General features: G+C 46.0%; 1 protein-coding gene across 1 annotated transcript; it reads left to right on the forward strand.

Moving 5' to 3' along the window:
* The first annotated feature begins 11445 nt into the window (after positions 1-11445).
* On the forward strand, positions 11446-12324 carry LOC143962117 (protein-glutamine gamma-glutamyltransferase E-like). The gene has a single exon (XM_077471442.1). The coding sequence runs from the start codon at positions 11524-11526 to the stop codon at positions 12322-12324; it is 801 nt and encodes a 266-aa protein (XP_077327568.1). The 5' UTR covers positions 11446-11523.
* Positions 12325-13519: the final 1195 nt, after the last annotated feature.

The following is a 13519-nucleotide window of genomic DNA, read 5'->3' on the forward strand; positions in this document are numbered from 1 at the left end:
AGGCAAGCAACATACCAATACATTACTTTCCTGCCCGTGCCATTCTGCCGCAGTATATCTGCGTGAGGCAGTCGGCAAGTAGTTAATAACATCATTGGCCCCTGGGCAAAGTAATGTAGTGAGGGCCCTAACAGCCTGCCCCAATTAAGGCACTTACTCTCAAGAATTAAAGTATAAATAGTTGATGGAATCAAACATATATTTACTAGTACTTTCAATAAAATCTATTTTTTTAAACATTAGGAAAACATGGTATAAATCACTGACTAATCAATATAAAAGAATTTTAGGAGGGCTCAGCACAGGTTTCCAGGACGCTGCTTTCGACACAGCCATCCCTGGAAAGCTTAGTAAAAACCATGATTGTCCCAGCAAATTCGGGACAGTTGGCAAGTATGATGTAGTGAAAGATTATTATGGGGGCCTCGCGCACCTAGGGGCCCATGGGCAGTGCCCAGGGATTCCCATGCATTAAGGCCCTATGTGTATCCTTTACATAGTTACATAGTTACATAGTAGGTGAGGTTGAAAAAAAGTACATCAAGTCCAACCCATGTGTGTGATTATGTGTCAGTATTACATTGTATTTCCCTGAATGTTGAGGTCGTTCAGGTGCTTATCTAATAGTTTCTTGAAACTATTGATGCTCCCCGTTGAGACTACCACCTGTGGAAAGGAATTCCACATCCTTGCCACTCTTACAGTAAAGAACCCTCTATGTAGTTTAAGGTTAAACCTTTTTTCTTCTAATTTTAATGAGTGGCCACGAGTCTTGTTAAACTCCCTTCCACAAAAAAGTTTTATCCCTATTGTGGGGTCACCAGTATGGTATTTGTATATTGAAATCATATCCTCTCTCAAGCGTCTCTTCTCCAGAGAGAATAAGTTCAGTGTTTGCAACCTTTCCTCATAACTAATATCCTCCAGACCCTTTATTAGCTTTGTTGCCCTTCTTTGAACTCGCTCCATTTCCAGTACATCCTTCCTGAGGACTGGTGCTCAGAACTGGACAGTGGGAGAAGAGAGTGGGAGAATTATCGTTTTATCTCTGGAGTTGATCCCTTTTTTAATGCATGCCAATATTTTGTTTGCTTTGTTAGAAGCAGCTTGGTATTGCATGCCATTGCTGAGCCTATCATCTATTAGGACCCCAAGGTCCTTTTCCATCTTAGATTCCCCCAGAGGTTCTCCCCCCAGTGTATAGCTTGCATTCATATTTTTGCCACCCAAATGCATTATTTTACATTTTTCTACACTGAACCTCATTTGCCATGTAGTTGTAGTTGTAGTTAATTTGTTCAGATCTTTTTGCAAGGTTTCCAAATCCTGCGGAGAAGTTATTGCCCTGCTTAGCTTAGTATCGTGCACAAATACAGAGATTGAACTGTTTACCCCATCCTCCAGGTCGTTTATGAACAAATTAAATAGGATTGGTCCCAGCACAGAACCCTCACTACCCACCCCTGACCATTCCGAGTACTCCCCATTTATCACCACCCTCTGAACTCGCCCTTGTAGCCAGTTTTCAATCCATGTACTCACCCTATGGTCCATGCCAATGCCCCTTATTTTGTACAATAAACGTTTATGGTGAACTGTGTCAAATGCTTTTGCAAAATCCATACCACGTCCACACCACGGCCACGGGTTTCCTTTATCTAGATGGCAACACACCTCCCCATAGAAGGTTAATAGATTGCTTTGACAAGAACGATTCTTCATGAATTCATGCTGATTACGGCTAATGATAAAGTTCTCATTACTAAAATCTTGTATATAGTCCCTTATCATCCCCTCCAAGAGTTTACATACTATTGATGCTAGGCTAACTGGTCTGTAATTCCCAGGGATGTATTTTTTGCCCTTTTTAAATATTGGTGCTGCATTGGCTTTTCTCCAATCAGCTGGTACCATTCCAGTCAGTAGACTGTCAGTAAAAATTAGGAACAATGGTCTGGCAATTACTTGACTGAGTTCCCTAAGTACCCTCAGGTACAAGACATCTGGTCCCGGTGATTTATTAATGTTAAGTTTCCCAAGTCTAATTTTAATTATGTTCTCTGTTAACTATGGAGGTGCTTCCTGTGATGTGTCATGAGGATAATCACTTTTGGTTTTGGTTACTGAAGCCCCCTGATTTCCTCATAAAAACTGGGGAGAAGAATAAATTCAATACCTTCGCCATCTCCTCATCCTTTGTAACCAGATGTCCCTCCTCACTCTTTATGGGGACAATATGGTCTGTCCTCCCTTTTTTACTGTTTACATACTTAAAGAATTTCTTGGGATTTTTTTGCTCTCCTCTGCTATGTGTGTTTCATGTTCTATCTTAGCCATCCTTATTGCACCCTTACATTTCTTGTTGCATTCTTTATAAAGTCTGAATGCTGTTGATGATCCCTCAACCTTGTATTTTTTGAAGGCCTTCTCCTTTGCTTTTATATGCATTTTTACATTGGAATTAAGCCATCCAGGACTTTTGTTCGCTCTTTTAAATATATTACCCAATTATTTAATATGCTCTTAAAGCAAACCCATCTCTCCTCCGTGTTCTTTGTTCCTAAGATTTTATCCCAATTTATGCCTTCTAGCAAGGCTCGTAGTTTAGGGAAGTTGGCTCTTTTGAAATTCAGTGTCTTTGTATTCCCCTTATGTTTCCTATCTGTGTGATTTACTGAAGCCAATTGACCTGTGATCGCTCTTACCTAAATTTCTGCATATTTCCACATCCGTGATCAGGTCGGTATTGTTGGTAATCAGTAGATCCAGTAACGCTTTATTTCTAGATGGTGCGTCTACCATCTGACCCATAAAACTGTCCTGCAAGACGCTTAGCAACTGACGAGCCCTAGATGAATGTACAGTTCCCTCTGCCCAATCTATGTGTGGATAGTTAAAATCCCCCCGTTATGATAACACTTCCCATCCTTGCTGCTAATCCAAATTGTGATAGGAGATCTGTCTCCCCTTCCTCCCTCAGGTTAGGGGCCTATAGCATACTCCCAGTATTATTTTCCCCTCAGCTTCATCCCTTTGGAGCTCTACCCATAAGTATTCCACCTCCTCCCTAGCTCCCTTAGTGATGTCATCGCTCACATTCACTTGCACATTATTCTTGATATATATATGCATACCCCTCCCCCTTTTTTACCCTGTCTTTCCTTGCGATAGAGGGTATACCCTTGAATAGTTTCCAGCCAATAATGAGAGCTGTTGAACCAGGTCTCTGAAATTCCCACAAAATCCAAATCCTCCTCATACAACAGTATCTATAGTTCACCCATCTTGTCCGCCAGGCTCCTGGCATTGGTGAACATGCCACGTAGTTTATACCGGTCGCATATTATGCTCTTATTGATTGTTCCGAGATTGCAACTAGGACTTGCTACTATACTTACCTTGGGTTTATGTGCTTTGGTCAACCTACCACTAATGCCCTCAATACTACCCTCTGGAATATGTTCCGAGCTGACTATCTTTACCTCTGGACCGCCCCCCCCCCCCCCCATCGCCTAGTTTAAAAACCCCTCTAAGTTTTTGGCCATCTTCATTCCCAGCTGAGGAGTTCTTCAGCAAGGAAAGTCCCTCAGCTCCAGCAGTGCTGGTCCCTGACTGGCTTCTCTAATGTCACTCAATGGAGCGTACTTATTGGGATGCTTCAGCCCTGGTTTGGCCTCCCTGGCACATCCCCCGCTACCATTCCTGACTGTTACCCATCTACTCTTTGGTAGTGCCTGCACCTCTTTGTCTCCATTCGCCTCTGTGCTGGCCCCAGCCGGTACCTTCCGTGTATGTTCCTGGCTCTCCTTTAGTATGTAGGAACTTCTCAGTGCTGACAGTTGCTTCCCAGATTCAGAACCTGGGCTTCCAGGGAAAGAATGCGCTTACATTTTGCACAGCAGTATTTACCTTCAATCGAATGATCAAGGAAAGCATACATGCTGCAAGATGTACAACTAGTCACCTCTCCACACCCGCCAGGCATTGTACCTATTAAATTTAATGAGGATTGGGGATTATACCTAACAACTAGCTTTCTGACACTAATACTCAACAAGACAATACACCGGTACTCAACAAGACAATACACAAGTACTCGCAGACCCACGTGCAGTCACAGACCACTCACAGAACACTTGCAGACCTATGTGCACTTGCAGACCCACGTGCACTCGCAGACCTACATACACTCACAGACCACTCTCACACCTACGTGCACTCACAGACCAACGTGCACTCACAGACCAACGTGCACTCGCAGAACTATGTGCACTTGCAGACCTACGTGCACTCACAAACCTACGTGCACTCGCAGACCACTCACAGACCTACGTGCACTCACAGACCACTCGTAGACCTACATGCACTCACAGACCTATGTGCACTTGCAAACCTACGTGCACTCGCAGACCACTCGCAGAACTACTTATTTTCTACTTTTTGTTATAAAAAAAAATCCAATAAACTCAATTTTAGTCATACATTTGGGCCAAAATGTATTCAGCCACATGTCTTATTGGTATGGCAATAAGCATATATTTATTGGTTTGCACAAAAGTTATAGCGTCTACAAACTAGGGTACATTTTCTGGAATTTACACAGCTTTTAGTTTATGACTGCCTATCTCATTTCTTGAGGTGCTAAAATGGCAGGGCAGTACAAAACCCCCCAAATTACCCAATTTTGGAAAGTAGACACCCCAAGGAAATTTCTGAGAGGCATGTTGAGCCCATTGAATATTACATTTTTTGTCCCAAGTGATTAAATGACAAAAAAAATAAAAAATTACAAAAAGGTGTCACTAAATGATATATTGCACTCGGAGTACTCGGAATGGTCAGGGGTGGGTAGGGGGGTCCCCCAGGGTTCTGTGCTGGGACCAATCCTATTTAATTTGTTCATAAATGACCTGGAGGATGGGGCAAACAGTTCAATCTCTGTTTTTGCAGATGATACTAAGCTAAGCAGGGCAATAACTTCTCCGCAGGATTTGGAAACCTTGCAAAAAGATCTGAACAAATTAAATGGGGTGGGCAACTACATGGCAAATGAGGTTCAATGTAGAAAATTTTTAAATAATGCACTTGGGTGGCAAAAATATGAATGCAATCTATACGCTGGGGGAAGAACCTCTGGGGGAATCAGGATGGAACCTGGGGGTCCTAGTAGATGATAGGCTCGGTAATGGCATGCAATGCCATGTTGCTGCTAACAAAGCAAACAGAATATTGGCATGCATTAAAAAGGGGATCACCTCCAGAGATAAAACGATAATTCTCCCACTCTACAAGACTCTGGTCCGGCCGCACTTGGAGTATGCTGTCCAGTTCTGGGGACCAGTCCTCAGGAAGGATGTACTGGAAATGGAGCGAGTACAAAGAAGGGCAACAAAGCTCATAAAGGGTCACGAGGATATTAGTTATGAGGAAAGATTGCGAGCACTGAACCTATTCTTTCTGGAGAAGAGACGCTTGAGAGGGGATATGATTTCAATATACAAATACCATACTGGTGACCCCACAATAGGGATAAAACTTTTTCGCAAAAGGGATTTTAACAAGACTCGTGGCCACTCATTAAAATTAGAAGAAAAGAGGTTTAACCTTAAACTACGTAGAGGGTTCTTTACTGTAAGAGCGGCAAGGATGTGGAATTTCCTTCCACAGGTGGTGGTCTCAGAGGGGGACATTGACAGTTTCAAGAAGCTATTAAATAACCACCTGAACGACCGCAACATACAGGGATATAAAATGTAATACTGACATGTAATCACACACATAGGTTGGACTCGATGGACTTGTGTCTTTTTTCAACCTTACCTACTATGTAACTATGTAACTAAGATGATACCTAAACCTGCAGGCATCATTCTGGTATAACCACTCAAAGTCCAGCAATATACCAGTACGTTGCTGGTCCTTGTTGGGCATATATTGGAATCAGTGGCGGCTGGTGAAGTTTTTGGATGGGGGGGCGCCAGACCCCGCCCATCATGACCCGCCCACCATTTTGGCCCCTCCCACTTCTCATAAAACACGCCCCTTATGTAATCGGGAAAAAAATTGACGTGGGTTCCCCCTCCGAGAGCATACCAGGCCCTTAGGTCTGGTATGGATTCCAAGGGGAACCCCCTACGCCGAAAAAACGGCGTGGGGTTCCCCACCAGATCCACACCAGACCCTTATCCGAGCACGCTACCCGGCCGGCCAGGAAAGGGGGTGGGGACGAGCAGGCGGCCCCCCCCCTCCTGAGCCGTACCAGGCCGCGTGCCCTCAACATGGGGGGGTGCCTTGGGGGAGGGGGGCGTGCGGCCCCCCCACCCCAAAGCACCTTGTCCCCATGTTGATGAGGACAAGGGCCTCTTCCCGACAACCCTGGCCGTTGGTTGTCGGGGTCTGCGGGCGGGGGGCTTATCGGAATCCGGGAGCCCCCTTTAATAAGGGGGCCCCCGGATACCGGCCCCCCACCCTATGTGAATGAGTATGGGGTACAATGTACCCCTACCCATTCACCTGTGAAAAAAAGTACAAAAAAAAAACACAACACAGGGTTAAAATATTTTATTGCACAGCTCCGGGGGTCTTCCGTCTTCGGGGGTCTTCTCGCCGGACTCCTCCGCTATCTTCTTGTAGCTCTTTTACTAGCGGAGGAGCCCGGCTTTCTTCCTCGCCGCCGGCCTCTTCTCCCGACTTCGGGGGTCTTGTCCCCCTCTTCGGTTCTTCTGCCGGGCCACCGCGCCTTCTTATAGCTCTTTTACAAGCGGTGGCCCGGTCTTCTGCCGCCGCCGCCGCCCGTTCTTGTTCTTCTTGTTCTTCTTGTTCTTCTTCTTCTTCTTCTTCTTCTTCTTCTTCTTCTTCTTCTTCTTCTTCTCCTTCTTCTCCAGGAGATGTTGCCTCGACGATCTCCCTGGCCGGAATGCCAGGGACGCGCTGTGCTGCCACTTATATAGGGACAATGGGGCGGTGTCACAACCCATGTGACCAACCCATGTGACATCAACCCATGTGACACCGCCCCATTGTCCCTATATAAGTGGCAGCACAGCGCGTCCCTGGCATTCCGGCCAGGGAGATCGTCGAGGCAACATCTCCTGGAGAAGAAGGAGAAGAAGAAGAAGAAGAAGAAGAAGAAGAAGAAGAAGAAGAAGAACGGGCGGCGGCGGCGGCGGCGGCGGCGGCGGCAGAAGACCGGGCCACCGCCTGTAAAAGAGCTATAAGAAGGCGCGGTGGCCCGGCAGAAGAACTGAAGAGGGGGACAAGACCCCCGAAGTCGGGAGAAGAGGCCGGCGGCGAGGAAGAAAGCCGGACTCCTCCGCTAGTAAAAGAGCTACAAGAAGATAGCGGAGGAGTCCGGCGAGAAGACCCCCGAAGACGGAAGACCCCCGGAGCTGTGCAATAAAATATTTTAACCCTGTGTTGTGTTTTTTTTTTGTACTTTTTTTCACAGGTGAATGGGTAGGGGTACATTGTACCCCATACTCATTCACATAGGGTGGGGGGCCGGTATCCGGGGGCCCCCTTATTAAAGGGGGCTCCCGGATTCCGATAAGCCCCCCGCCCGCAGACCCCGACAACCAACGGCCAGGGTTGTCGGGAAGAGGCCCTTGTCCTCATCAACATGGGGACAAGGTGCTTTGGGGTGGGGGGGGCGCACGCCCCCCCTCCCCCAAGGCACCCCCCCATGTTGAGGGCACACGGCCTGGTAAGGCTCAGGAGGGGGGGGGCCGCCCGCTCGTCCCCACCCCCTTTCCTGGCCGGCCAGGTAGCGTGCTCGGATAAGGGTCTGGTGTGGATCTGGGGGGGAACCCCACGCCGTTTTTTCGGCGTAGGGGGTTCCCCTTGGAATCCATACCAGACCTAAGGGCCTGGTATGCTCTCGGAGGGGGAACCCACGTCAAATTTTTTTTCAGAAATTTGGCGTGGAGTTCCCCCTTCAGAGCTCATTCTCTGATTGGCCACGGCAAAAGTCGCCTGACCTTTCTGGCTGTGAAAGCTTTTTGCATTCATTCAGCTAAATGCACGAACATTCTCCACAAAGTAGAGGCTAGAAAGCCTTTATGCGGTGACTCACCTCTCACTGTCTGGCAGCTCCGCTCGGGCTAAGGAACGGAGCTGCCTACGTCACTTCCGGGTTTCGTGAAGCAGCCGAAAGCCGGAAGTGACTGCCTGTCTAAGAGTGACAATGCTCCCGCCCGTAGAATCACAGTGATTTTACGGGCGGAAGCTAGTCGGCGTTCTGCTGTGCGCCGCAAGGCGGGTTTTTAACCCGCAAATGAAGCGCCATGAATGCAATCTTGTGATTGCATGGACGTGGCGCTTCTCATAGTGCACTGTGACCGGCGCCACAGTACACTATGTTAAATTGTTAAATGACATTTTTTTTTTTTTTTTTTAAATGTCTTAAAGGGCCCGTTTTTTTTTTTTACTTTTTTTTAACTGTTTTTTTTTTTTTTTTTTTTTTTACTTTTTTTTTACACCTAGGGAGAGGGGGGGCGGCGCCCGGGCGCCCCCTATGGGCGGGCCGCCACTGATTGGAATCTTTTTTTTCATGCAGCCTGTGGGCTGAACGAAAAAAATAAATTGATCGGTGGGTATGCCCACCATTAGAATACCTCCCTTAATCCACCCACTTCTAATAATGGGCATACATGCATCATTTATATATGCCGATTGCCGAAGCATGGGGGCATCTGCCCGCAAAAGTTAGGAGCAAATCACTCCTCCACCCCTGCTGCCCCCATGCTTCGGCAAATATGCTCTTTTTTTAACTGTGATGGTGAAATCACCTCCGACAGCATTGGAGTCACAGCTTTATGTATCGTGGGAGCCAACGCTGTTGCTGTCAAGATAAATAAATCCGTGCTGCAACTAAATGGCATACCTGCTTAGCAAATAATAGTTAACAATAAAACAAAGTAACATTACAGTATAACAGTAAGACATACCATACCTGCAAAGCAAATAAAAAAAAAAATAGTAAAAAATAAAACATTTTTTAACGCAATCTGTGCCTAAAATATATATATGCCGAAGCAGGGGGGCATCCGTCCCAAAAGGTAGCAGCAAATCGCTCCTCCACCCCTGCTACCCCCATGCTTCAGCATATATGCTCTTTTTTTTAACTGTGGTGGTAAAATCACCTCCGACAGCGCTGGAGTCACGGCTTTATGTATCGTGGGAGCAAACGCTGTTGCTGTCAAGATAAATAAATCCGCGCTTCAGCTGAATGGCGTACCTGAAAACAAAAAAATGGTTAAGAATAAAACACAGAGAGAGAGAGAGAGAGAGAGAGAGACTTTTCTTTGTAACGGTAACTGTTGTAACGGTTCCAGGCTGGGGTCTCTCAAAATGTGATGGCATCTTGGGAGACCCTGTGAAAGTGTGCCCAGTCTGTGCACTGTTGTACTCTATGCTAATACTCAACTAGTGTATGGTAGCATTCAAAACATTCACCAATGCAAAGACCAGGATTGTCAGGATAGCAGGGACAATAATAACGGGTGTCATGCCTATATCTGCGCTTGCTGCAGACACAACATCTTCTTTGGGGGGCTCATTGGGTAGGTACTCGGGAGGACATAAGGAAAATGCCTCTCATGCAGCCGCCTTACGGCATTGACCGTGCAATTGTCATTTAAAAAGTGACAGCACTAAAAGCTGAAAATTGGCCTGGGCAGGAAGGTACGAAAGTGCCCTGTATTGAAGTGGTTAAAACAGTCTCATGCCTCCCCTCATTCTGTTGTGTCTGTTGTTGGTCACTTTGAAAACACACGATAAGTTCTATGTTTTTTTTTTCTGTGGAGTAAGTTGTTTGAATTCTGGAAATAATGTCCGTGTTTATATGATGTTGGGAAAATAAATTAAACTGGTTGTTTTGATTAGTATATATAGAGGCAATTTTCAGGTCCTACATAGTACCACTTGTTTAATGACGTCAAAAGCTATCCTCTGGTGCACCATGACCACCAAAGATGATGGTCCAGCTGCTGTCTACATAGACTTACCCTTCCAAACTCTAATGCCCTGTACACACGGTTGGACTTTCCGATGGAAAATGTGCGATCGGATTGTGTTGTCGGAAAATCCGATCGTGTGTGGGCTCCATCGGACTTTTTCCATCGGAATTTCCGACACACAAAGTTTGAGAGCTGGATCTAAAATTTTCCGACAACAAAATCCGATCATTTAAATTCCGATCGTGTGTAGACAATTTCCAATGGACAAAGTGCCATGCATGCTCAGAATAAATTATGAGACAAAAGCTATTGGCTACTGCCCTCTTTATAGTCCCGTCGTACGAGTTGTATGTCACCTCGTTCTGAACGATCAGATTTTCCGACAACTTTGTGCGACCATGTGTATGCAAGACAAGTTTGGCCCAAAATGTTGTCATTGGAATGTCCGACCGTGTGTACAGGGCATTATGCCGCGTACGCACGACCATTTTTTCCGTCAGAATAAACTCTGATGGTTTTTACGACAGAGTTCCGTGAAACGGACTTGCCTACACACGATTACATCAAAGTCCGATTGTTTAGAACACGGTGACGTACAACACATACGATGGGACTATAAAAAGAAAGTTCAATAGCCAGTAGCCAATAGCTGCCCTTGCATCATTTGTGGTCCGTCGGAACAGCATAAAGACGAACAATTTTCACAATAGAAGTTTATTCCATCAGAAAGATTTAAAACATGTGCTATTTCTAGGTCCGTCAGAATTTAAAAAAAAAAAAAGTCCGCTGAAGCCCACACACGATCGGAATATCTGATGAAATGATTCCGTCTGACTTTTTCTGCCAGAAAGTCTGACCCTGTTGTAGACATGTCACTGGAGAAGTGATCGAGGGGGTGTACATCTCACCTAGGTTGCTACACAGTGTGAGATGGTAAATCCAGGATGGATCAGTTTCTCAGCAGCGATATGCTGCTGAGTTGTTATTTAATTTTGCCGGGCCTGGGTTTATATGGAATGGCAGGTAGGTTTGGTAGAGGGACCTGTCATTCCACATCCCCCGATCCAGTTCTGGGTTTGGGATCAGGTGAGCTTGGATCCTAATTAGCCTGGGAAGCTAAAGGCTCTGTAGGGTCTGCAGGTGATTGCTTCTCAGCCAGGGAATGAACAATCTGTGTGTTGAAGGAAGCTGCAAGCACAGCCACTGCTGGAGCTAAAACTCACCCTGCGATATCCAGGCGAAAGACGCTGTGTTTGTAAGTGTCAGATAGGTGAGCAGAACCTGTTAGTAAGCGCCCAGCCGGGCTAGGACTTTTATTTTTGTTGTACTTAGAAAGCACGGTGTTGCTGTATATTTTGTTTGCTGGACTGTTTGTACCACGAATAAACGCCAAGATCTGCTTTATCAAATTCCAAGTCTGCTGTGAACTGTGTCCAAACACACCCTACCCCGGGAAGATCCCTTACAATTGGTGGAGAATGCGGGCATATCAAGCTCTAGAATAATACTCGACTCCAGCAATGAAGAATTTTGGCATGCTACCTCCAAAACCAACAGTGACCACTCCATGGTAATCACTATCAAGTCACCGGCTGACGCAGCTATTGGCCGTTACAATGTGGGTTTTCAGATCAAGAGTGGCCAGAGTGATGTATTCCACAGCTGTGGGGAGTACATACTGCTTTTCAACCCCTGGTGTGCAGGTGACCCAGTGTACATGAAAGATGATGCTGCAAGGAAGGAGTATGTTCTCAATGAGCATGGTACCATTTTCATTGGCAGTGCAGGCACAAACCCTCCACAGCGACACTGGGATTTTGGCCAGTTTGAGAAAGGCATTTTGGAAATCTGCTTAAAAATGCTGGACAGTAGTAAGGAGTACAGAAAAAGTTACACTAAAGACGTCTCTCGCAGAGGAGACCCGACCTATGTGTCAAGAATACTAAGCGCCATGGTTAACAGTCCAGAGGACGACGGCATTATTATTGGCAATTGGAGTGGAGACTATAGTGGAGGAGAACCACCCACAAAATGGAATGGAAGCACTAACATTCTACGTAGATGGAATGAAAGTGGACCTGTGGGATATGGACAATGCTGGGTGTACGGAGGTGTTCTTTGCACAGTGCTCAGATGTCTTGGAATCCCTGCACGTGTAGTCACAAATTTTGCTTCTGCTCATGACACTGATGGAAACCTCATTATTGATCGGTACTTTGATGAGAATGGCACAGAATTGCCCGATACAGCGGACAGTATATGGAACTTCCATGTGTGGGATGAAGGTTGGTTTGCCAGAAAAGATATTGGCACCAGTTATGATGGATGGCAAGTTTTGGATGCAACTCTCACAAGTAGTGAATGGTGAGGAGCATCCGGTGACGTACTTGAGTAGAAAACTAACCCCGGCCGAGAAAAATTATGCCATTGTGGAGCGAGAATGTTTGGCAGTAAAGTGGGCCCTAGAATCTTTAAAGTATTACTTGCTAGGCAGGAAATTCAAGTTGGTGACAGACCATGCCCCCCTAACATGGATGAAGTTAAACAAGGAGAGAAATGCAAGAGTGACTAGATGGTTTCTCTCCCTACAAAACTTTAATTTCACTGTGGAACACAGGCCAGGGAAATTACAGGCAAATGCTGACGCATTGTCAAGGGTAAGTTGTCTGTGGGGACAAAAGGCTCAGCCCTCCGGTCTGAAAAAGAGGGGGGGGATATGTAGACATGTCACTGGAGAAGTGATCGAGGGGGTGTACATCTCACCTAGGTTGCTACACAGTGTGAGATGGTAAATCCAGGATGGATCAGTTTCTCAGCAGCGATATGCTGCTGAGTTGTTATTTAATTTTGCCGGGCCTGGGTTTATATGGAATGGCAGGTAGGTTTGGTAGAGGGACCTGTCATTCCACATCCCCCGATCCAGTTCTGGGTTTGGGATCAGGTGAGCTTGGATCCTAATTAGCCTGGGAAGCTAAAGGCTCTGTAGGGTCTGCAGGTGATTGCTTCTCAGCCAGGGAATGAACAATCTGTGTGTTGAAGGAAGCTGCAAGCACAGCCACTGCTGGAGCTAAAACTCACCCTGCGATATCCAGGCGAAAGACGCTGTGTTTGTAAGTGTCAGATAGGTGAGCAGAACCTGTTAGTAAGCGCCCAGCCGGGCTAGGACTTTTATTTTTGTTGTACTTAGAAAGCACGGTGTTGCTGTATATTTTGTTTGCTGGACTGTTTGTACCACGAATAAACGCCAAGATCTGCTTTATCAAATTCCAAGTCTGCTGTGAACTGTGTCCAAACACACCCTACCCCGGGAAGATCCCTTACACTGTGTACAGGCATAACAGTGCAACCACTAACAATAATGCTAGAGCCACATGCAGCAACTTGGGGAATAACAACTGTTTTGATTTCCTAGCTTCAACAGCTTTCTTTTTCAGGAACATACAGTATATCTCTGAAGAAGGCTCATCTCCTACTACATACTAAAGATGAGGATTGCCAATATGCACTATGTTTTGAAGAATGTAAATAAATGCAATTGGGCCCTCTAAGACAGAACTATTTAT

Source organism: Lithobates pipiens, unplaced genomic scaffold (assembly GCF_037356315.1).
Source record: "Lithobates pipiens isolate NorthernLeopardFrog02 unplaced genomic scaffold, aLitPip1_a1.2 Scaffold_8, whole genome shotgun sequence".
In the NCBI taxonomy this organism is placed as follows: Eukaryota; Metazoa; Chordata; class Amphibia; order Anura; family Ranidae; genus Lithobates; species Lithobates pipiens.

Excerpts from the sequence above, each read along its gene's own strand:
- LOC143962117 (XM_077471442.1), top strand. The coding sequence starts at position 11,524 with ATGGTAATCACTATCAAGTCACCGGCTGACGCAGCTATTGGCCGTTAC.